The 23,297-nt window shown below is 38.4% G+C and overlaps 1 protein-coding gene across 4 annotated transcripts; it reads right to left on the reverse strand.

The window, feature by feature from the left end:
• Nucleotides 1-8,178: 8,178 nt before the first annotated feature.
• Nucleotides 8,179-22,983, reverse strand: LOC121401616. Of its 4 annotated transcripts, XM_041587143.1 has the most exons (9): nt 22,869-22,983; nt 20,897-21,022; nt 19,700-19,816; nt 18,689-18,721; nt 15,882-15,935; nt 15,030-15,083; nt 13,700-13,735; nt 11,746-11,833; nt 9,400-9,569 (listed from the first exon to the last, which is right to left on the reverse strand). In XM_041587143.1, the coding sequence occupies exons 1-9, from the start codon at nt 22,930-22,932 to the stop codon at nt 9,500-9,502; spliced, it is 642 nt and encodes a 213-aa protein (XP_041443077.1). In that variant the 5' UTR covers nt 22,933-22,983; the 3' UTR covers nt 9,400-9,499. The 4 variants fall into 4 exon arrangements, with proteins under 4 accessions (XP_041443076.1, XP_041443078.1, XP_041443077.1 ...); XM_041587142.1 differs by lacking the exon at nt 11,746-11,833 and having other exon boundaries at nt 8,179-9,569; XM_041587145.1 differs by lacking the exon at nt 15,030-15,083.
• Between the last annotated feature and the right edge of the window lie 314 nt (nt 22,984-23,297).

The following is a 23,297-nucleotide window of genomic DNA, read 5'->3' on the forward strand; positions in this document are numbered from 1 at the left end:
TCAGACTTGCTGACACAACTTGTTTCAGGTCCAGAGTGGTTCCATTTCTCAAGTGTAACAGTGAACAGAACACAACTGGCTATTAAAGCCCACCCTGTACAACCCCCAATAAAAATAATTAGCTTAATTAGTCCAATTAGCTCCTGTGTGTAGTTGTTGGAGACCAGACGGAATCCATAAAGTCCCATGTGTTAAACATAGTAACAAAATAGTTCATAAAATGTCCATTTCTGCAATACATATTGTCCATCATAATTGTTGCAAATGGTTCACACAGTGTGAATACATAGTGTCTATCATGTGTCTGTTGAAAGCAAAAGGACACAGATACAAATACCTATTTCATGATGTAAAGAACATTAATTATGGGGAAAAAACAAAAATGAAGAAGCCAAAAACTCCCTTACTATAGTTTCCTGAAGAAGGGTTATAAAAAAAGAGCTTGTTCATAAAGCAACGGTAGAGGTAGACAGCCTTATGGTAAAAAAACAGAAAGAGACTGCCAACGAAAGGATATCATTTGTTTCCACCTATAATCATAATAGCAGCAAGATGGAAAAGATTATCAGAAAAGATTGGCCACTGATCGAAACGGATAAAAACTTTGGCTATTTATTTAACTACCCCTTATACCTACCCTTAAGGATTAGTTATGCCCGTCAGTCATCAGTTCCCAAGAAACCTCTTTTCTTGGTAAACCTAAAAAAGGTACATATTCTAGTATTAGTGTCCATCATAATTGCTGCCAATGGTTCACACAGTGTGAATACATAATGTCCATCATTTGTCTGTTAAAAGCAAAAGGAAACATAGAGACTGCACAAAAAATGCTTTCCCCGTGTAACCTATTTCATGATGTAAAGAGCATTAATTATGGGGCAAAAAACAGCATTTTTATCAATTGGCTTACCATTATCTCGTCTAGATTGCTGGTGTAGTCTATTTTCAAAAGTTTAAAGATCTGCAAAAATTAAGGACAATCTTAATTATCAAAGAAATGGTTTTAGACTCCATGCACAATTTTTTGGTTCGATAAACTCGATAAACTCGATAAACTCGTAGTTAGTGATAACTCTTCTATATATCGCATACCCTCAGTTTGCGGTTTAGAAGTGTAGAGACTCTGTATGTCTATTCCACAGAGTATTAGATCAGATGGAAGTGTCTCAATCTCATTAAATCCACACAAAAGGTCTGTTTTGTCACTTAGACAAAAAAGAAACTCTTATAGACAAACAAAAATGAAGAAGCCAAAAACTCCCTTACTATAGTTTCCTGAAGAAGGGTTATAAAAAAGAGCTTGTTCATAAAGCAACGGTAGAGGTAGGTAGTCTTGAACGAAACAGCTTTATGGTAAAGAAAACAGAAAGAGACTTCCAACAACTTTTTTGCTACAAAAGGGGTCCTACCCTTAAGGATAAGTTATGCCCGTCAGTCATCAGTCCCAAGAAATGTCTTTTTTTTGGTAAACCTAAAAAAGGTACATATCCTAGTTTAAGTTGCAATTGCTGTTCCTCAATGATAAAGGCGTCTAAGATTAACCATCCGACTAAGGTATAAAAAATTAATCTTAACACATAAGCCACCTGTAATTCCTCATATGTTGTCTATCTGCGGAAGTGCCCATGTGGGTTTGGTTAAGTTGGCCAAACTACAAGAGAGGTGAAAAGCAGGATACAGGAACATAAAGGCAATATAAGAAACTTTAAAATTAACACACAGCCTGATACACATGTTTCTAGACATTTTAATGAATTTAAACACAACCCAATGCAACTGAGGAAAAGTAGAAGGGGTGATGAAGTTAGGGTTGCCACCTGCCCGGTATTTACTGGCCTGGCCGGTAAAAATTATGCTTGATGCCAATGTTATTAATAGGAAAAAACTGTTTTTTTGTGCAGTATCTATGTGTCCTTTTACTTTTAACAGACACATGATGGACACTATAGGGCTGATTCACCAAGGGTCGAATATCGAGGGTTAATTAACCCTCATTATTCGACTGGGAATTAAAATCCTTCGACTTCGAATATCGAAGTCGAAGGATTTTAGCGCAAATAGTTTGATCGAATAATCCTTCGATCGAAAGATTAAATCCTTCGAATCGAACGATTTGAAGGATTTTAATCCAACGATCGAAGGATTATCCTTGACCAAAAAAACGTAGGCAAGCCTATGGGGACCTTTCCCATAGGCTAACATTGAGTTCGTTAGGTTTTAGATGGCGAACTAGGGGGTCAAAGTTTTTTCTTAAAGAGACAGTACTTCGACTATCGAATAGTCGAATAGTCGAACGATTTTTAGTTCGAATCCGTCGATTCGAAGTCGTAGTCGAAGTCGAAGGTCGAAGTAGCCCATTCGATGGTCGAAGTAGCCCAAAAAACACTTAGAAATTCGAAGTTTTTTTACTTTGAATGCTTCACTCGAAGTTAGTGAATTGGCCCCTATGTATTCACACTGTGAACCATTGCCAACAATTATGATGGACACTATGTATTGCAGAAATGGACATTTTATGAACTGTGATTGAATTAATTAAGCTAATTATTTTTAGTGGGGGGGTTGTACAGCATGGGCTTAAATAGCCAGTTGTGTTCTGTTCACTGTTACACTTGATAAAGGGAACCGATCTGGGACCGAAACATGTTGTGTCAGCAAGTCTGAAATAAACTTCACTTTTACAGTAATCTGCTCTGTCGACTGCTCTCCTTTCTACAATCCATGGAAATGTATCCAAGGCGAGCAGTACCCCTTTAAAGATTGATACACTTGGTGAATACACAGCACAGTTGGCCCCCTGGAGAAAAAGCCCAGTTTTTGAAGGGTCCAGTAGTATGTTTATGTAATATTACTATCTATTAATGGATATCTATCTGCCTACCCAACCACTTCCCATAGTTTCCTCCATGTGGGTCAACTTGGGTGTGGGGGCCACAGCTATAGACACATCCAGTACACTAACACACTTGTGTTCCAGGGAGCTGCTATAACAGCCTCTGTAAAAGCCTTTACTTTCCCATATAAAGGGATTCTGTCATGATTTTTATGGTGTAGTTTTTATTTCTAAATGACACTGTTTACACTGCAAATAATTCACTCTACCATATAAAATGTAATCAGTGAACCAGCAAGTGTATTTATTTTATTTTAATATTGGTGTGTAGGTGCATCTCAGGTCATTTTGCCTGGTCATGTGCTTTCAGAAAAGGGAAGATTGTATCATACTTACCGTGATCTTCCTTTCCTGGATAACTCCATGTCATACTTACCGGGATAAGCTTTAAAAGCCCAACCCCACCCCCAGTCCGGTGTCTCGTAATAAGCTTCTAGAAACTACCGAAAAAGGGATGGGAACTATGACATGGAGTTATCCAGGAAAGGAAGATCACGGTAAGTATGATACAATCTTCCCTTTCCCTGGACAACTCCATGTCATACTTACCGGGATTTAGCAAGATAATATCCCAATGGGAGGGAATTAGTTCCACATAAGGAAAACTGGCCAAGTGTAATCTATGTCTGAAGAAGGGGCACGCCCCCGAAACGTTACATCATATGACTAAATAAAGATGCAGGGGATATTCCCGCTTCACTAGCCTTTTGTGTTTGGCAAATTTCTTCCTTGATACCAAGGGGCCGATTCACTCAGCTCGAGTGAAGGATTCGAATGAAAAATACTTCGAATTTCGAAGTATTTTTTGGGTACTTCGACCACCGAATGGGCTACTTCGACCTTCGACTACGACCTTCGACTTCGATTCGAACGATTCGAAGTAAAAAATCGTTCGACTATTCGACCATTCGATAGTCGAAGTACTTTCCCTTTAAAAAAAACTTCGACCCCCTACTTCGGCAGATAAAACCTACCGAAGTCAATGTTAGCCTATGGGGAAGGTCCCCATAGGCTTGCTAACCTTTTTTTGATCGAAGGATTTTCCTTCGATCGTTTGATTAAAATCCTTCGAATCGTTCGATTCGAAGGATTTAATCGTTCGATCGAACGAAAAATCCTTAGATCGATCGATCGCAGGATTAGCGCTAAATCCTTCGACTTCGATATTCGAAGTCGAAGGATTTCAATTCGAGGGTCGAATTTCGAAGTATTTTTAACTTCGAAATTCGACCCTTAGTGAATCAGCCCCCAAGTGTAATCTATACCGGATAAAACTCAGAAGAATGAAACCCCCACAGGTGGACCAAAATCACCTTGTGGAAAACCTGTGAACTCTGTATTTTCAGAGGAAATGGACTGGCAGAGAAAATCAAACACATTAACAATCTGACCAGTACAACATAAACACGTTTACTCAAGCTACATTTATAATTTTTTGAAGAAAAAACTGCAGGTTTTAAAAAATCCCTTATTTTGTCAAATGAGTTATTTTACTGAGGGAGACCATACTGAGACTATAACAGAGACCATAATATGCAAATTTCAGGAGCATGCTCAGAGTGTAACACTGCTTTGAGTATTCTACCCAGAATGCCTTGTTTTAGTAAACTCCTCCACTAGAAGTATCATGAGATTTCCCTATCTTGTCCCCTGTTAGTCAAGTCATTATGCAAATGAAGGGCACACACTAACTTCCAGCAGGTGGCAGCACTACTGTACAGCAGCTAACACACAGGTTTGGCTGATTTGAAAATAGTTTAGAAGGGTTGCTAAGCAACAAGGAACTTCAACTGAGCATGCGTGAGATTTCAGAGCTGCAGTTGGCTGTGAAGATATAGGTTGGAGGAGCCAGTGAAATCCAAGATGGCTGCCTCAGCTAGAACTGCAGGGGAGATAGGGGAGATCTTGCAGAAAGTATAGTGAGCTGATGATTTACAATATACAAACAAATCAGATTTCTTGAACTTTCACATAGTGTATTTACTTAGGAAATGATTTTAGTTATGATTGGACTTAAAGGAAGAACCCACACCAAAGTAATGATATTGAGTGTGAAACCAGCATGACAATTCCATTTAAAAAGAGAGAACTATCTTTAATTAAAGAGAAGCGGATAGGAACCCAGAGTAACACTTCTCCATAGTCTTACTCATGCCAGCATGTTTATTCCAACCGCATAACATCCACCAGAGGATTCTTGGAAATGGCTCAAAAGCATGGTACCTGCAAAAGAGGATTTAGTAGGGGAAGGAAATATCCTCACATGACCCTGCTCTGTATGACACTACCGATAGATGGCATCACCTAGTGTAGTTCCCCCTCTCTTTAATACTAAGGAACCTGTATTTATTCTGGACCATAACCAATACACCTCTCAATGAAAGGTCCGTAAAATGACTCATGGAGAAGGAGTGCTGCCACTGTTAGAGTACCTTACCTGCCCTGTGAGGTATCTAGGAGCATTCTGCAGTCTGAACAGATTGAAATTGTTTTTATCATTAGCTCATGATCCTCCACCAAACAAGACTGGATAGTATTAATGATCACCGTGCCCTGGAGTGGACCGGGTAACAGAAATGCATGCAGATATGCATAACCTTGCTATGATACCGTCCTCGAGCCTTCACGGGTGTGACCTGTACATAGCTGAAGTTATTGTATCCCATAGATTGGGCCTAGAATCAAATCCGTATGGCATGCTCCCATGAGTTTACCCTATAGGAAGACATTTGACTGACTCTAGGAAGTATAACAACCAACAATATTGCTAGAGATGGGTTATAGTCATATCCAAGGGCTCTGGCTTGGGACCTGGACAGTTCATAAAGACCATTCTTAAATGTTTAAGATTAAAAGTATGGGGATAGAATTATTCACCTATTATTCTGTAATGGAACTCCCCTACTAACTATACTAGCATGTCCAAGCCTGTTGGTAAGAGATGCCATAACCAGGGCCTTGCCTAAGTCTGATACTGCAGCCTTGGTGCAAAAGGATATGGTGAATAAGACAATTTTTATAGCTTGAAGTTAAGCCTTATGATACTTACCCCAATTAGCCAGGCCAGTCTATGGCGGTGTAAAAGGCCAAACCAGAGTAACATAGACCTTTAGAACCCAGTATGCTATAATTGCATGCCTCCTGTCCACCATAAGGGTAAACATGACAGAAACAGCCTATTATAATGAACCTATGGCTAAATTTTTTATTTTTTAAATGGAACTGAAACTTTAGCTATAGCTGCATTGATGGAGTATACCTAATTTTACAGAGAGCTTTATATGGTACCCATTAATATAATATGACCCATGAGTATTTAGTCAGAGAGCTGACTGGACCCCTATTGTACTTGAGACAACTGAATAGGTCTCTACTATAGAATACCTCATTGAAATAATTAAAATTTGCACTAACTGATGTACCTACTGTCTTCAAGACTGAGACAAGATAAGTTGCACCCCTGTAACCTAAGAAAGAGATCTTGATGAATATCATACCAGTTTTGTAAATAGACCTTGATTTATCATTGGAATATATAGAACATTTATCTTGCCTGATCTCCGGCTGTGCCGATATTAGAATCCTTGTTGAATGAATATACGACTGTACACATATCTACATCCATTCAGCCCCAGGCCAATCCTATCGCAAAAGGCAGGATACAGTATATAGCTTATTTAAGTCCAGTCATAGAACATATATTCTAATTAGTGAGTACCTCAAGACTATTAACTACTCCAACAGCCTATAGTTATGAATGTAACAAAAAAATGGACCACACAGACACCAATGATTGTGGTCTACAAGTCCATGGTTATAGTACAGCAATTGTACAATACCTACCTGCTGTTTGACTATTGCATTAACGCCCATATGCAGTATAGCCATTTACCTTTAAGCCAGAATTGGCCACTACTCTCACACCACCTTTGTGATACACACGGTGCATAATCCTATATAGAAGGAGGCCATAAGGTTCAGGCCGCTAACTTAATATTATCAGAATAACGTAACTAATTGCCACCTCCCTCTCCCATCCGTAAAAATCATAAGGGTGTATGGACCATATACCACAATGCCATTGGACGCTTTTTAGACATGCCCAGTTAGGCATACGGATGGGAGGACACTTGCCACAGACCTGGATATAATCAGGCTGGAGGACACATGGATCAAGGAAAACCCAATGATATTAGCCACAGTAACACTGTGCCTACTGATCCAGATGATAAAACACTGAAGACTCCACCTGAGGTAATGTGCTTAGGGGTAAAAAGATCACCAGGACCAACCCCGAGTCTCTAGGACGCTAACAGCAGCTCTAATGCTTCCCCAAGGTTAAAAAGAAAACTTGCTTCTAACAGGAGCAAAAAATAAACTGAAGCAGAAGGAAAAAAGACACCGGACTGGGGGGTGGGGTTGGGCTTTTAAAGCTTTGGGGAGGGTCCTTCTGATGGGAGCACTGGGGTGGGGCTATCCCGGTAAGTATGACATGGAGTTGTCCAGGAAAGAGCCAGCACTTTAGGATGGAATTGCTTTCTGGTAGGCTGTTGTTTCTTCTACTCAATGAAACTGAATGTGTCTCAGTGGGACCTGGATTTTACTATTGAGTACTGTTCTTAGATCTACCAGGGAGCTGTTATCTTGTGTTAGGGAATTGCTATCTGGTTACCTTCCCATTGTTCTGTTGTTAGGCTGCTGGGGGGGGTGAGGGATGGGTTGATATCACTCCAACTTGCAGTTCAGCAGTAAAGAGTGACTGAAGTTTAACAGAGCACAAGTCACATGACTAGGGGCAGCTGGGAAACTGACAATATGTCAGATTTCAAAATTAAATATAAAAACTGTTTGCTCTTTTGAGAAAAGGATTTCAGTGCAGAATTCTGCTGGAGCAGCACTATTAACTGATGCGTTTTGAAAAAAAATGGCAGTATCCTTTTAACTTTTGGCCCAACCCAAATGGTCCTCCCACAATCGTCAGTTGCCTCGTTTAGCACCCACAAACTGATACCAAGAAACTCTGTTATTATTCACCTATTTAGCAAAGGCTCCAGCCCTCAATTACCTTTGCCAGGTGTCCACTGTGTAACTAAGATCCATTTTAACACAATTTACCCTTTCAGTGCACCAAATTGGGCACCAATTTAGAGCCTATTGGTAAATGCAGTGCTGTACAGCAGGCTCACATGGAAGGGTGTAGATGAGGTATAACCCTTAGGTTGAATAAATAAATTAGGCACCAGTGGATCTTAAAAAGGAATTTATTAAACAACAAGAGATAGGATAATGATGCCAAGTTCTCTTTTAGTGTCTATAGGCAACTGATCATTTATTTTTAACAGAAGAGACAACGATGCAAACTGCAATGGAACTCAAATAAGGCAGCACAAATGAAATGTGTAGAATCTCTCTCAGATACTGTTAAATGCTGAAATGGCCACAGTGAATGTCATCCAGGAGTAGGAAGGATACACTAGATAGTAATGCCTGGGGAGCACTATCCACAATAATCCTCCTGAATTGGGGCACAAAGCTACCCTTGTTTACTGACCTTTCCTGACTTACACCTCTGGGGTGTACTACTGTATTTCTAACTATCATTAACTAATACTCGTCATCCTGATATCCTGAGTTAACGTAAGAAAATAAGCCATAGTTCAGCCACTGGACCCTCAACATTCAGACCTGCCTCTCAGATAGAGAACCAGGAGGCCTAGCACCTGATGACTTCTCTTTATAAAGACTATTGAAACCTGACAACTAGTAAATAACAAATATTTTTCACCAGCCATGGATTCGCAGCAAAATTCCGCATTTGCCATCTGCGATTTTTTTTCACAAAACTGCTGCAAAAATTCACCCAAGAAACAAGAGACAAGAAAAGTCACCATAAGAAAAATAATGGCCATTGACTTTAATGCATTTAGACAAAATAGTTGCCACAAGAAAAAAACGACCATTGACTGTAACTCATATGGAGCGTACATAAAAAATTGTCACGCGTAAATATTTTTGACACCCATTGACTTGAACGTGTTTCGCGCTTTTTTGCCGTTTCGTAATTTTTTTTTCACTACTGACAACTCCTGACCACCATATTAAACTGCCATGCAACTCTCTCACCAGGAAAAGAAAACAGTTCCCCTCCCAACTGCAAAACCTAAGGGAACTTGGTTGTCTTAATCCCCATGGGAACTGCCTGACATAGAGATGAGTTAAACCTTTACCCTTCCACACATGTACTATAATTTATAATGCAGCTGTAATTAAGGATATTTTATTCTACAAATCCATTGATTCGGGCAAGATGAAGGACCACAAGTGGGAGGGGGGGGGCTTAAGCAACCAATCATTGGATTCATCTTAAAGAGAGGAATCATTATCATCATCCATTCGATAGCAGTAGCAAGTAACACAGAACATTAAAATAACATTGCAACAAACAGGGGACTTACAATAAATAAACAAGGCTAATGTAATAGGTTTTATAACATAAGAGGGACCTGCTCACAAGGAATGGGGATAAAACTGGTATATAGTTGTTGGAAAGGGTTGGTGACAATTCTTTGTAGTTTCCTGACTTCCTGGTGCATCATTGAGTCTTCTTTAGACAGGTAGGTCTTGAGGGAGCCCTTTGGAGGGAACTGTTGCAGGGGATCCAAAACACAGACAAGAGCTTGTAACAAAATAAACACTGTTATAATCATCAGTTTATATACCTTTTTAAAATAAGTTCATTTAATTCAACTTTGTGTGTGCACATTTTTGTTTTCTAGCCCTATCAGTTGCATGTGAGGTTTCCCTACCAGGGTACAAAGCCCACTATTTTTACTTTGTTTTAAACTGAGAGAAGGTCTGCTCAGTGGTGTTTTGATAATTTAGTGTTTAGGGCCCTCTTAAATTTTGGGAATAAGACATTTGTCAAACCTTATATTGGTAAGGCCTACGTAAATATCTATTGGTATTAGAATATCTGAACGTTACACACTATCTCTCAGTTGGTTATTCTCATGTCTTACTCTGCACCAGGACCTTCCTTACCACATGGTCCATAATACACTCTATATAAAAAGATCTGTAACATAATCTTTCTTTAGAAAACATTTCCAGAGGAAATAAGAGCTCTCAACCCAATCAGATTTTCCAGGAGTCACAATGTGGCACAGTATAAAGCAAAACATTTTTCTGGTTTTGGCAAACTCAATTGCTGGCAAATGTGCTGGCACAAACTCAAAGAATTGTGATTTGAAATGTATTCCAATATCTTATCCCTTATTTCCCCTTCCAAGAGCTTTCCTATCACTGATGTCAGACTAACAGGCCACTAGTTTTTAGGCTGAATGTGGGATCCCTTTTTGAATATGGGCACCACATTAGCCCAATCTCTCTGCACCATGCCAGACATTGATCATGGAAAATTAAGTAAAGTGGTTTGGCAATCACAGCACTAAACTATTTTAGTTTCCAGGGATGAATACCACCATGGTTTACTTCCACACATTTAAGTCTCTTTTGGACTTCCTTCTGAGTCAAGCATTCACTAACTATCCAAAAGGAATCATATATTAATTGGTAACTCATGAGAGAAAAGAAGAGATTTGAAACCTCTGCTTTCTCCCTGTTTTCATCAACCAATTTACCTGACCCAAAAACCAAAGGTTCCACAAACTCTTATTTTATTTAAAAAAAACCCACAAAAAACAAAAACTATTAATATAACTGTTTTACTCTTCTTAACCATTTTTATTAAAATTTTATGCTTGCCTGATGCTTTTGTTGTGTGCTTTAGCCTCCTTGTACCTAATAAAAGTTTAAGTTGATTCTGCAACTTGAATTCCTTAAAGGGATACTGTCATGGGAAAGCATGTTTTTTTCAAAACGCATCAGTTAATAGTGCTGATCCAGCAGAATTCTGCACTGAAATCCATTTTTCAAAAGAGCAAACAGATTTGGTTATATTCAATTTTGAAATCTGACATGGGGCTAGACATATTGTCAGTTTCCCAGCTGCCCCCAGTCATGTGACTTGTGCTCTGATAAACTTCAGTCACTCTTTACTGCTCTACTGTACCTCCCTTTCCCCCTTCAGCCTAAAACAGAACAATGGGAAGGTAATGAGATAGCAGCTCCCTAACACAAGATAACAGCTGCCTGGTAGATCTAAAAACAACACTCAATAGTAAAAGCCAAGTCCCACTGAGACTGATTCAGTTACATTAAGTAGGAGAAATAACAGCCTGCCAGAAAGTAGTTCCATCCTAAATTGCAGGCACAAGTCACATGACTGGGGCAGCTGGGAAACTGACAATATGTCTAGCCCCATGTCAGATTTCAAAATTTAATATAAAAAAATCAGTTTGCTCTATTGAGAAATGGATTTCAGTGCAGAATTCTGCTGGAGTAGCACTATTAACTGATGTGTTTTGAAAAATACATGTTTTCCCATGACAGTATCCCTTTAAATGCCTGTTTATTTTTCCTGTGGTCTGTTATAATATGATATGTCAAGTAAGGGAATACATCAGTGGTGTAACTAAAGAGGAAGCAGACCCAGCAATTGCAGGGGAACTTTGGAAAAAGGGGGGCCTAGACTGTGGGGTCTGCTTCCTCTATAGTTAACAAGAAGCAGAGAAACAGGGTGAAGAGTGGGCGGAGTTGGTGGGGAGTGGGATGGGCCACATGGAGAGTGGGCAGAGTCAGTGCAGGATATGGTTAAAGGTGGGAGGATGATGATCTGAGTGCGCTCCCCCTCTGAAGATTTTTTTGCAAGGGGGGACCGGCACACTCTAGTTATGCCACTGGAATACACAATTCTAATAGACAAGAGCAAAGCCTGTTAAAAATGTTTTTACCAAGCTCTGACTGCAATTTTCTTTTCTGTTAAACACGAGCAGTAATTCTTCTTTGTGTTGCAAACACACTGCATGCAGTTGCAATTTTCTGAAGAAGCAACAGAATAAAAAACACATAGGAAAAAATCAGGCTGGAGAAAAGAGATTACGAAATTACCAGAACACTGGGACAAAGAACTAACACATACGTCATACTTGAAATAAAATTAAATAACAGCCTAATCCGTATATCTAACAACCTGCCCTAACAAAATAAGAACTTGAACATTATAACAATAGTGAGTGGAAGTTTTCTAAAGCTCTGGTTACCATTTACTTCTAGATAATGATGTTGCACCATATACCCCCCCCCCCCCAGGTCAGGTCATTTTCCCTGTTCCAGCAACCTCTCTCTCTCTCTCTAAGTCAAGTCATATGCCATATCCACCTCCCCTCTTTCACAAGAACACTTACACAGCACAATATTAGTAATGGTAAATAAATAATATATTGACTCCCTTAAACCAATGTGCCCAATTCATCAAAATGGTTTGCATGTATTGTATTGGCAACCATGTGGAAGTGCTGGAGTGTGTTTGGAGACAAGTACCTTAAAGCGGTTGTTAACCTTTAACTTTTAGTATGATGTAGAGAGTGATATTTTGCGACAATTTGCAGTTGGTTTTCATTTACTAATATTTGTGGTTTTCGAGTTATTTAGCTTTTTATTCAGCAGCTCTTCAGAAATTTTAGTAACCTGGTTGCTTAGGTCCAAATTATCCTTACAATCATTCACTGATTTGAGACGGGAATATGAATAGGGGAGGGTCTGAGTATTATTATTTTATTATTAACATGTATTTATATAGCGCCAACATATTGCGTAGCGCTGTAAAGTAAATTTGATTATACAACTAAATCACATGAAATGATATACATAGAACATATGGAGTTACATACATCACACTCAATACCGGTACAAAATGTGAGGAAGGCCCTATGCAAAAGAGCTTACACTCTAAAGGGAAGGGAGTAATACACAAGGTGTGGGAGTGGGCAAGATCAGAATTAAGTGGGTGAGAGATGTTGTACTGTATGTGGTGTTGCGTTTGGTAGTTAAGCAGAGTGAGGGTAGGCTTCTCAAAAGAAGTGCGTTTTCAGAGATTTCTTGAAAGCAGAAAAGTTGGGAGAAAGTCGGACAGACCGTGGGAGACAGTTCCAGAGGAGGGGTGCAGCCCTTGCAAAGTCTTGAATGCGAGCGTGTGAGGAGGTAATGAGAGAAGAGTTGAGTAGCAGGTCAGTAGAGGAGCGTAGTAAGCGTTTGTGTGAGTATATAGAGATGAGTTCAGAGATGTAGGGTGGGGCAGAGTTATGAAGTGCTTTGAATGCAGATGTAGAAAGATGTAGAAAGATGAGTAATAAAAAAGCAATAATGATATATTTGTAGCCTTACAGGGCATTTGTTTTTTTAGATGGTGTCAGAGACCCCCATTTGAAAGTTACAAAGAAGGCAAATAATGAAAACTAATAAAAGAAGGCCCATTGAAAAGTTGCTTCGACTTTACCATTCTATAACAATAAAATTTAACTCTGTGGGTGTGTTTATAAATGATTCTAAAGTGAGGGTGGGTTTTCTAGCTTTCTAGTTTGCAGACCTGGCAGCTCTTGGGTGAGTGTCCTAAGGGATAATAACCTTGGCCAGAGCACTACAGACTTTTCCCTTGTCTTTACGGCACTCAGATCGGCGTTACCATTGTCTGCCGTTGAATAGAATTGTTGAATACAGATACTAGAATTTTTTTCAAGTAAAGTGCATTAATGGAATTGATGTGACTATGTCCAAAGTTCACGACAGATTCCTACAATCTCAGCCTGTTCCTCGATTCAATTTCAATAGTGAGTGTCTCTTAAATATAAATTCTAAGTGCTACTACTGGATAAAGCATGAATAGGGCCTTATATAGAATGTGCTTACCCAAAGTCACGTCACTGCATACACTGTTCGAATTATCTGCAAAGGAGAGATAATGATGAGGTGAACATACACAGGTATATACAGTATTAATGTATAGTAATTTGAACCCTATTAGGCATATATATATTTACTGTATGTATTAAAAAAAAAATCGCATATTTTTTATTTGAAAAAATGTTTAAAACAGGCAGACGTTTCGGTCTCCTTCTAAGACCAAGATCAAGACGTCTTGATAATGGTCTTAGAAGGAGGCCGAAACGTCGGCCTGTTTTAAACATTTTTTCAAATAAAAAATATGTGATTTTTTTTAAAAAACAATTTTCCCGGTGTGCACTCGTTCTACATAGATCTCTTTTTATACTAGGAATGCACCGAAAGATTCGGCCAAATACCGAACTGAATCCGAATCTTAATTTACATATGCAAATTAGGGGTGGTAAGGGGAAAACATGTTTTACTTCCTTGTTTTGTGACAAAAAGTCACACAATTTTCCTCCCGCCCCTAATTTGCATAATCAAATTAGGGTTCGGATTTGGTTCGACTAGGCAGAATCCGAATCCTGCTGAAAAAGGTCGAATCCTGGCCGAATTTTTCTGTGAGTTGCATGAGGGTTATTTACTAATTGAGTGGAGTGCGGTTGAACATTGTTATTGTTTATATATATATAGTGAAAAAGGATTGCGGCACTCACAGGGTTTTAGTGAAAAAACAAAAAATGTTTTATTATTAAGCCATGTTTGTTTTTGCTCCTGACGAAGATCCCTGTGGGTGAGTGCCGCAATCCTTTTTCACTGCTTATTTCCCATGCTGGCACCCAGGTATTAATTTTTGTCTACGGAGTGCACCATTCCTTTGGTTATATATATATATATATTATAGCTCATACACTTTTGAAGATGCGAGGGAGAAAGCGACATATACTACTTTAGATTTCTACCCCAAGATGGCAGCATTGGGCAAGGGGCCGATTTATGGATTTTCTGTCCATGATTCGAACTTTTAAGCACTAAAAATCTAGCATATGTTTTAAAACGCAAAATTTTTACTATTTATTAAACGTAAAGACCATGAAAAACTGTATTGTAAATGTATGTAATCTAAAAGCCACGTAGAAGTCAATGGGAGCTCTCCTTAGCAAACTTTAAAATATTGAGTAACTTCGAGGATTACAATTTTTGATTTTTTTTTTTTTTTTTTAGCATGTAATAGCACAAAAAAGTTGGAGTAAATCAGGATTTCAGGTTTTTCAGATACTCATTCGGATTTGTTCAGCGTTTTTATTCGTTCATTCGTTTTATATTCAGATCTTTTCATAAATGATCCTCTTACCAAAAGTCACATTAATGGCTATTATTAACGGTGCCGGGTCAGTTTTCTCCTCTCCTGCAAATATAAAAGGCAATTAGGGGAGTTTTCCAAGAAAAGCTTATGGACACGTGTGTGTGCTTTGTAACATGTTTGTTTGTTTTTGCTCCTGACGAAGATCCCTGTGGGTGAGTGCCGCAATCCTTTTTCACTGCTTATTTCCCATGCTGGCACCCAGGTATTAATTTTGTCTACGGAGTGCACCATTCCTTTGGTTATATATATATATATATATATATATATATATATATAGATATATATAGATATATATAGATATATATATAGATATATATAGATATATAGATATAGATATATATAGATATATAGATATATATAGATAAATATATATATATATATATATATATATATTATAGCTCATACACTTTTGAAGATGCGAGGGAGAAAGCAACATTTACTACTTTAGATTTCTACCCCAAGATGGCAGCATTGGGCAAGGGGCCGATTTATGGATTTTTTGTCCATGATTCGAACTTTTAAGCACTAAAAATCTAGCATATGTTTTAAAACGCAAAATTTTTACTATTTATTAAACGTAAAGACCATGAAAAACTGTATTGTAAATGTATGTAATCTAAAAGCCACGTAGAAGTCAATGGGAGCTCTCCTTAGAAAAATTTTAAATATTTAGCAACTTCGAGGATTTCAATTTTCGATTTTTTTTTTTAGCATGTAATAGCACCATCATGATTTCAGGGTTTTCGGATACTCATTCGGATTTGTTCAGCGGATTTGTTTACTCATTCGGATTCGTTTATTCGTTTTATATTCAGATCTTTTCATAAATGATCCTCTTACCAAAAGTCACATTAATGGCTATTATTAACGGTGCCGGGTCAGTTTTCTCCTTTCCTGCAAATATAAAAGGCAATTAGGGTTTTCCAAGAAAAACTTATGGACACGTGTGTGTGCTTTGTAACATATGACACCAACAACCAGACAACATTTCACCATTAAGCAGAATAGGATAATGATTAGTAATGAGCGAAAACAAAAGGCATTGAAGTCAATGGGCCTCAACATTTTTTTAATGCACGACCAATTTTTTTGCACTCGACAATTTATACTTCTGGCGACTTTTTTGTCTCTGCAACTTTTTTGTCGCAGCAGATTTTTCCGCAGCAAATTGATGCCATGGTTTGAGAAAAAATTTGCAGATGCCGAAATTAGGAATTTTGTCGTGGATCCAAAAACTCGCTCATCACTAATAATGACAATAATTCAACAAGAACCAAGGCTGAACTATTTATATGTGTTTTTACTGGCGCGCTCTTGCCTAGAAAAAGCAAAATATATAGATTATAGAATATCTGGTCTTACTTAAAGGGAAAGGTTACATATATACTGACCCTTGCTTAAAATAAATACACAATAAAAAGAAACTATTTTCTGCATATTGTTTTAATTATATAAATATAAAAAAAAAAAAAAAAAAAAATATATATATATATATATATAGATGTATATATATATATATATATATATATATATATATATATAGATATATATATATATCTATATCTGGAGTATGCAGTGCAGTTTTGGACTCCAGTCCTTAAGAGGGATATAAATGAGCTGGAGAGAGTGCAGAGACTAAGTGCAACTAAATTGGTTAGAGGGAGGGAAGACTTAAATTATGAGGGGAGACTGTCAAGGTTGGGGTTGTTTTCTCTGGAAAAAAGGCGCTTGCGAGGGGACATGATTACACTTTACAAGTACATTAGAGGACATTATAGACAAATAGCAGGGGACCTTTTTACCCATAAAGTGGATCACCGTACCAGAGGCCTCCCCTTTAGACTAGAAGAAAAGAACTTTCATTTGAAGCAACGTAGGGGGTTCTTCACAGTCAGGACAGTGAGGTTGTGGAATGCACTGCCGGGTGATGTTGTGATGCTGATTCAGTTAATGACTATAAGAATGGCTTGGATGATTTTTTGGACAGACATAATATCAAAGGCTATTGTGATACTAAGCTCTATAGTTAGTATAGATATGGGTATATAGAATTTAATTAAAAGTAGGGAGGGGTGTGTGTATGGATGCTGGGTTTTCATTTGGAGGGGTTGAACTTGATGGACTTTGTCTTTTTTCAACCCAATTTAACTATGTCTAATTATTTGCTATAATAAAGCACTAATGGGAAATCCTTGGGTATATACTTCACTTACTCTCCCTGTTTTTCAAAGGGAGATAGTGATGTGTGATGTCACTTCTGCATTCTTACTCCGACCCGCTACCCCTCACCCCCTCAGCTCTGTCACCTGATTTCCTAGAGAAATCTGTGGCGGAGGGTGGGGAGGGTTTAAAAAAAACAAACAAAAAATTTTTTACAAAATAGGCACCCGAGCGCCACCCCCAAAAACGTGCCTCCCTAGGCACAAGCCCTTCGGGGGCCTATATATAAATACAGCCCTGTCAGGTCCCCCATTCTGGTGCAAGATTTTGAGATGATGCAAGGCTTGTCTTAAAGAAGAAGGAAAGGCTTTGTACACTTTGGGGTGCCAAATGTTAGGCACCCAAGTGTACAATGTACAATGCCCTTTCTTCTCCTTTAATAACAGTGTCCACAAAATGGCTCCTTGCTATAATTATGAATTCCCAGACCGAAGGAAACAAGATTCAAAAAATGTATGTAGTGTAATTAAAGTTTATTTTGCTTGACTAATGTGATAAAATAGGTTTTGGAATCATTTTTTTTGGTGATGGGTCCCCTTTAAAAGAAAACATCTTATTTAATGCTGTAGATTACTGGGCAAACTTAGTGTCTTTTATTACATGATGAGGGTTAGAGCTCTTGACACTCTGGTCTTCTGCTGAACCCAGCCTGCCTAGCCATATAAACTGTCTATATCTGAATGTCTCAGAAGACACATAAAGCAGAAAATAAATGTAAATTGCAAAATACTAAAAGTTTGCACTCATATTTTGGGTCCTCTGTATAATCTGTGCTTGGCAGAACCAGGAAGTGTCAAGTTAGAAATTAAAAGTAGTTTCATTTTCTGGTCAAACAACAAACAGATATTTCTTAATTAAACAATAGGCAAAATGTATGTTCAGCACAAGCCTTATTTATTGCCTTCATGTTATAAAACATACTGGGGCTCATTTATCAACACTGGGCAAATTTGCCCATGGGCAGTTACCTATAGCAACCAATCAGTGATTAGCTTTTTAAAGCAAGCTGCAAGTAGAAAAATGAATGCAGCAATTTCATTGGTTGCCATGGGTTACTGCCCATGGGCAAATTTGCCCAGTGTTGATAAATGACCCCCACTGTGCCTTTAATAAATGGAATGAAATAACAGTGATAGGCATGTTTTTTTCTCTAGCAAAGATTTGTCCTTTTTGTATAATGCTTAGAAATAGTCTTACAAAACGTTTTTCCATATAACTGGCAGCCCTTTCATGCAAGACAATTGAGCTTATGTTGTAATTGAGGGGGGAACTATCATGAAACAAAAATATCATATAAGCTTGTATACTGTATGTGACTTCTGTAATGGGGTTACTGGTTACTCACTTTATAGGAAACATCAAGCTGCTTTTGTTGCAGTTCAGTTCTGGTGTTTGGTATTTTCACAAGGTTTATAGAGACGACTTACCTGTCTTATTCAGCTGCCCAAAAATATCGGAACCTGAAAGAGAAGAATATAGCATAATCATATTTTAACTGTTTAAATGTGCTCTTTGAAATTCATACAAGGATCACATCTATGGGGTGCCGTTTGTCCCAAATACATTCTGTATACAAAACTATCCCTAATACACAGAATGAATGTCACCCCATACACATCCATATACATATATCCAGTACAATAAATAAATAAATAAATAACTAAATAAATAAAACAATAATGTAATTATTCAGCACAAATCGTAGATATAAACAAATTCCTAACCTCATACTCTCCCAACCTGACCCACTGTGTCGATGTACTTTATAAACCAACTGCCGACCAGCCCGTGTCTGACATCACAAGAGTAAGGGAGTTGGTAATGGAGCCAGTTGGGTGGGTGAGTGTCAGACAGATAATTGCACAATTTTAGGTGGTCCCTCACTCCAATATGTGTTAGGGTTCTTCTCAACAGAGTAATGGCACCGTCCAGGCCACAATATTTCAAAGATCAGCATAAAATAAACTCTGGAGAACCACAATGAATTCAGTGTGTTTATTTTATCACAACATGTTTTGGATAAACATATCCTTCATCAGGTGCTAGTGGTAATGGAGCCAGTTGGGTGAGTGAGTGTCAGACAGAGTTAAGCTGGGGGAATGATGATGGAGGGTGCTGGTCACGGACAGAGAGTAGATTTGCCAACCACTGAGTAAGTAATGGTAACCTAGAGATAGCGGCGGGTTTGGACTCAGGTACACCAGCTTCATTAACAATGATAAGAACCAAAGCAAACAAATGAAACCCAGGCTGCTATTTGTATGTTTGATGCAATAGTAAGGAGAACATCGGGGTGGAGTTACTGGGTCAGAGGTAAACAGGCCTGGAATATGTGTGTAGCTGCTTGTGAGTGTGACATCACACACACACCAATGAAATTATGCTGGAATTGTAGGGAAAACTGTGCATTGTGGATAAAAAAAAAATTGGTAACTTGCTGTATGTGACCAGGAAGCTTGAGAAGAGGATGAGGAGAATGAGCGTCAGGATGTGCAGGATCATCATAGCAATCAAGAGTGTCCTTTGTGCCCTCAGTCTTTCAGTTGCCTTCAGATCTGAAACAGAGACAGATATATAGATATGCCATTACACAGAGAATACCCAGGCCTGGATTTGTGGCAAGGCCACTTAGGCCCGGGCCTAGGACGGCCCAGCCACTTTCAGGGGAGCACTGGGGATGCGCAGCTCCCCAGTGCTCCTGCGCTTGCTCACATGCGCTAGGGAAAAGGGTTAGTGTGGGCACAAAGACTCTGCGGCCCTGAGGCGCAAGGACCGCACAAAATAGGGGCGCGGCCTAGGGGCAGCCGGTGATTCCTGTATTTTCTAAGCCCTGTATGTAATAAAAGGCAGAAAGGCTGCCCAGGTGAAATAATCCATAGCAACCAATAAGATGTTTGCTTGGCTGCCATTGGTTACTTCATCTGGAAAAACTTAGTGCTTTTTATGCCCATAAGTCTAAGAATAGACCATTAGGTACACATTCGCAAGAATCGCAATATATGGCAAAATATTTACCCAAACTTCAGGTGAAAATTTGCCTAGTTTTGATAAATGACCCCTAGTTGCTTTTTCTAATAACTTTTCAATAACCTTAATCTGTGGTTACAAAAAAAGGGAAGTGGGGAATAAAATGACATAAATAAACAGACACACACAGACACAATTCCAGGGAAGAACTGACACTGGCTCTATTCAACCAGTCGGTCACATTTGCCTAATAACATTTTCTGATTAAAAAGTCCTTGCCCTGCATGTAAAAACCACATCTCACCTTTCTGCCACATTTATGTATAAAGAAGTATCAGCTCTTTTCACACTATTGTCTCCCCTCTTAAAAACAGAGTGGCCCCATTTCTCCCACTGTGTTTCCCTTCAGCAATATAGAGTGTCAGCTCAACTGTATAGAGTTAGCTTTTCTCCCAATACCAACTCCCCTCTGTAACATACAGTAAAAGCTAAACATCTGCTGCCTAATTCTCCTTTGTAAGTCATGTCGGCTTCCACTATAGACCCCTATAGACATTGTGAGAGTTTTCTAGCAGTGGTGGGATCCACCACCAGATTAAATGATGGTTACTATCCATTGTTGTTGAGAGAGCATTGCCAAATGAAGGTAATAAACATATAGAGATTACATTTTGATTCTTGTCTTGGATCTTGATGGATCTCCTTCTTCTTCTTCCCTGGATTCTCAGTAGGTTCCTTCTTGCAGTCACCCACATTTTGATATATATTGTCATCAGCATGGCCTTGACATTTTCCTGGGAGGCGGGGCATGTGTAAAATAAAATGTAAATGATTACATTCATTGATTTCAGTTGTAGGTTCATTGCATCTAAAGGGAAAAAAGCAGCAGGTTTTTATATTGGGTCTTTATTTGTCACCAACCAACCATAGTCCAATCACTAGTTTCTAAATCCCAATATCCCCCCATCCTGTACATTTGGGATTGTGTAATGGGCTTTCAAGCGAATGACTGCATTTTAATTTGTGGCAGTAAAACGATTTATTGTTTATTGCTAATGTTTAGCGTTTTAACCCCCTGCATCACCTTCAGCTACCCCAGTATCTCTTTCCAAACAAGAAAGACATAGAAACATCACACACTCAGGGGCACATTTACTTAGGGTCGAATATCGAGGGTTAATTAACCCTCGATATTTGACCGTCAAAGTAAAATCCTTCGACTTCGAATATCAAAGTCGAAGGATTTACCGCATTTCCTACGATCGAACAATTAAATCCTTCGAATTGAACGATTCGAAGGATTTTAATCCATCGATCGAACGATTTTCCTTCAATCTGAAAATTGTTAGAAAGCCTATGGGGACCTTCCCCATAGGCTAAAATTGTACCTTGGTAGGTTTTAGGTGGCGAAGTAGGTGGTTGAAGTTTTTTTTAAAGAGACAGTACTCTGACTATCGAATGGTCGAATAGTCGAACGATTTTTAGTTTGAATCGTTTGATTCGAAGTCGTAGTCGAAGGTCGAAGTAGCCAATTCGATGGTCGAAGTAGCCAAAAAAATCTTTCGAAATTCTAAGTATTTTTTCTTCTATTCCTTCACTCGAGCTAAGTAAATGTGCCCCTCAGTGATACATAATTATTGCTCTCTTTTGTTTTTGTTTGAATTTGTTTATGGGATGTTGCTGTGTTTGTATCATAGGGTGCACCTAATTCTGAATAATATTTCTTGATCACTGTACAACATTTGAGAACGATCATTAGATCTAATTGTTCTCACAATTTTGGTGGCTGTACCATTATGAATCTGTCACAATAATCTATAATGACGCCATCGCTTTTCATGCTTACCCAGCAATTAATCATAGGCTCCAAGCAAAACAATATCATATACAGGCATCCAATCAAAACCCCTTATTAGTTAAAAATCAAACTATGTTTAACAGAAATTGACATTATGGGTTGAAGGCATATACTTCAGAGGTAGGCATGTCTGTATATAGAGTAAGGGCAAGGCCAGACGTGGCATTTTTAAGTTGCATTTTTAAAAAAGCTCAGTCGGGCGTAAATACGCATAAACGTCACTACCACTGAAAATAATGGAAAACGCACTATGGCAATTCCCACAGGGCGCCTGCAAGCCAAAATCCGCCACAGGACGCCAGTATTGGCATTTTTCAGCAGAAACTCCAATATGTCAAGAAACTACCAAATCAATAGACTCTATGGGATCTGCACGTTTGAAAAACACACTTTTGTAAATACGCAGTGTATTTTAAATATGACATCCAAATTCTCGCAAGATAAATGACGCATATACATTTTTATGGTGTATTAGGCGTAATTCAGGCCATATACAGATTTAGTTGAAACAGGGTCATATAAATGATGATGTCCAATTTGGGTAAAAATGCGCATTGTAGGTGAAAAGCATGTAGATACAGGTATACATTTTGGTAAAGGGTCACTCCTATCCCTTTCTTTCTGTGTCTCTTTTGCCTCTTTATCTATCCATCTAGCATCTACAGAATATTTTTCTCTCTTTAAGGTGTATCTATATCACATGCATCCAAAACATATTCCCATATTACATCTATATTCCATTTATCCCATCCCAGTGAATAAATATCTGTGCCATTACTTACCTCTGTTCATTTTGTGGCAGTAAATTAGTTTCTTGTTCCCCGTCTCTCTGTTTTCCTGTCTCATTGGATCTGTACGACTACACTCTCCTACAGTTCTACCACTTCTGCTTTTCAAGTAACTTCTTGTTTTTTTTATACCCATCTAACAAACCACAGACGATCTTTTGTATTTTACCATACTATACATGCAAAGGACTAGTTTGGCACCCTTAAAGGGCACCTATCACAACCAAAATCAAACAAATATTAACAATCTGACCAGTACATCATAAACAAGTTTAATCAAACTTCATATATAGTTTTTTGAAAAAAACTGCAGGTTTTAAAAAATCCCTTACTTTGTCAAATGGGTTCTTTCTCTGAGGGAGGCCATACTGAGACTATAACAGAGACTATAATATGCAAATTTCAGGAGCATGCTCAGATTGT

This window comes from Xenopus laevis, chromosome 3L (assembly GCF_017654675.1).
Source record: "Xenopus laevis strain J_2021 chromosome 3L, Xenopus_laevis_v10.1, whole genome shotgun sequence".
Lineage (NCBI taxonomy): Eukaryota > Metazoa > Chordata > Amphibia > Anura > Pipidae > Xenopus > Xenopus laevis.

Excerpts from the sequence above, each read along its gene's own strand:
- LOC121401616 (XM_041587142.1), bottom strand. The coding sequence starts at position 22,932 with ATGAGACAGGAAAACAGAGAGACGGGGAACAAGAAACTAATTTACTGC. Across the intron at positions 13,736-15,029 it reads AGCCATTAATGTGACTTTTG|ATAATTCGAACAGTGTATGC; the intron begins GTAAGAGGATCA and ends TCTCCTTTGCAG. Across the intron at positions 9,570-13,699 it reads ATGCAGTGACGTGACTTTGG|CTCTTGTCTGTGTTTTGGAT; the intron begins GTAAGCACATTC and ends TTTTGTTACAAG.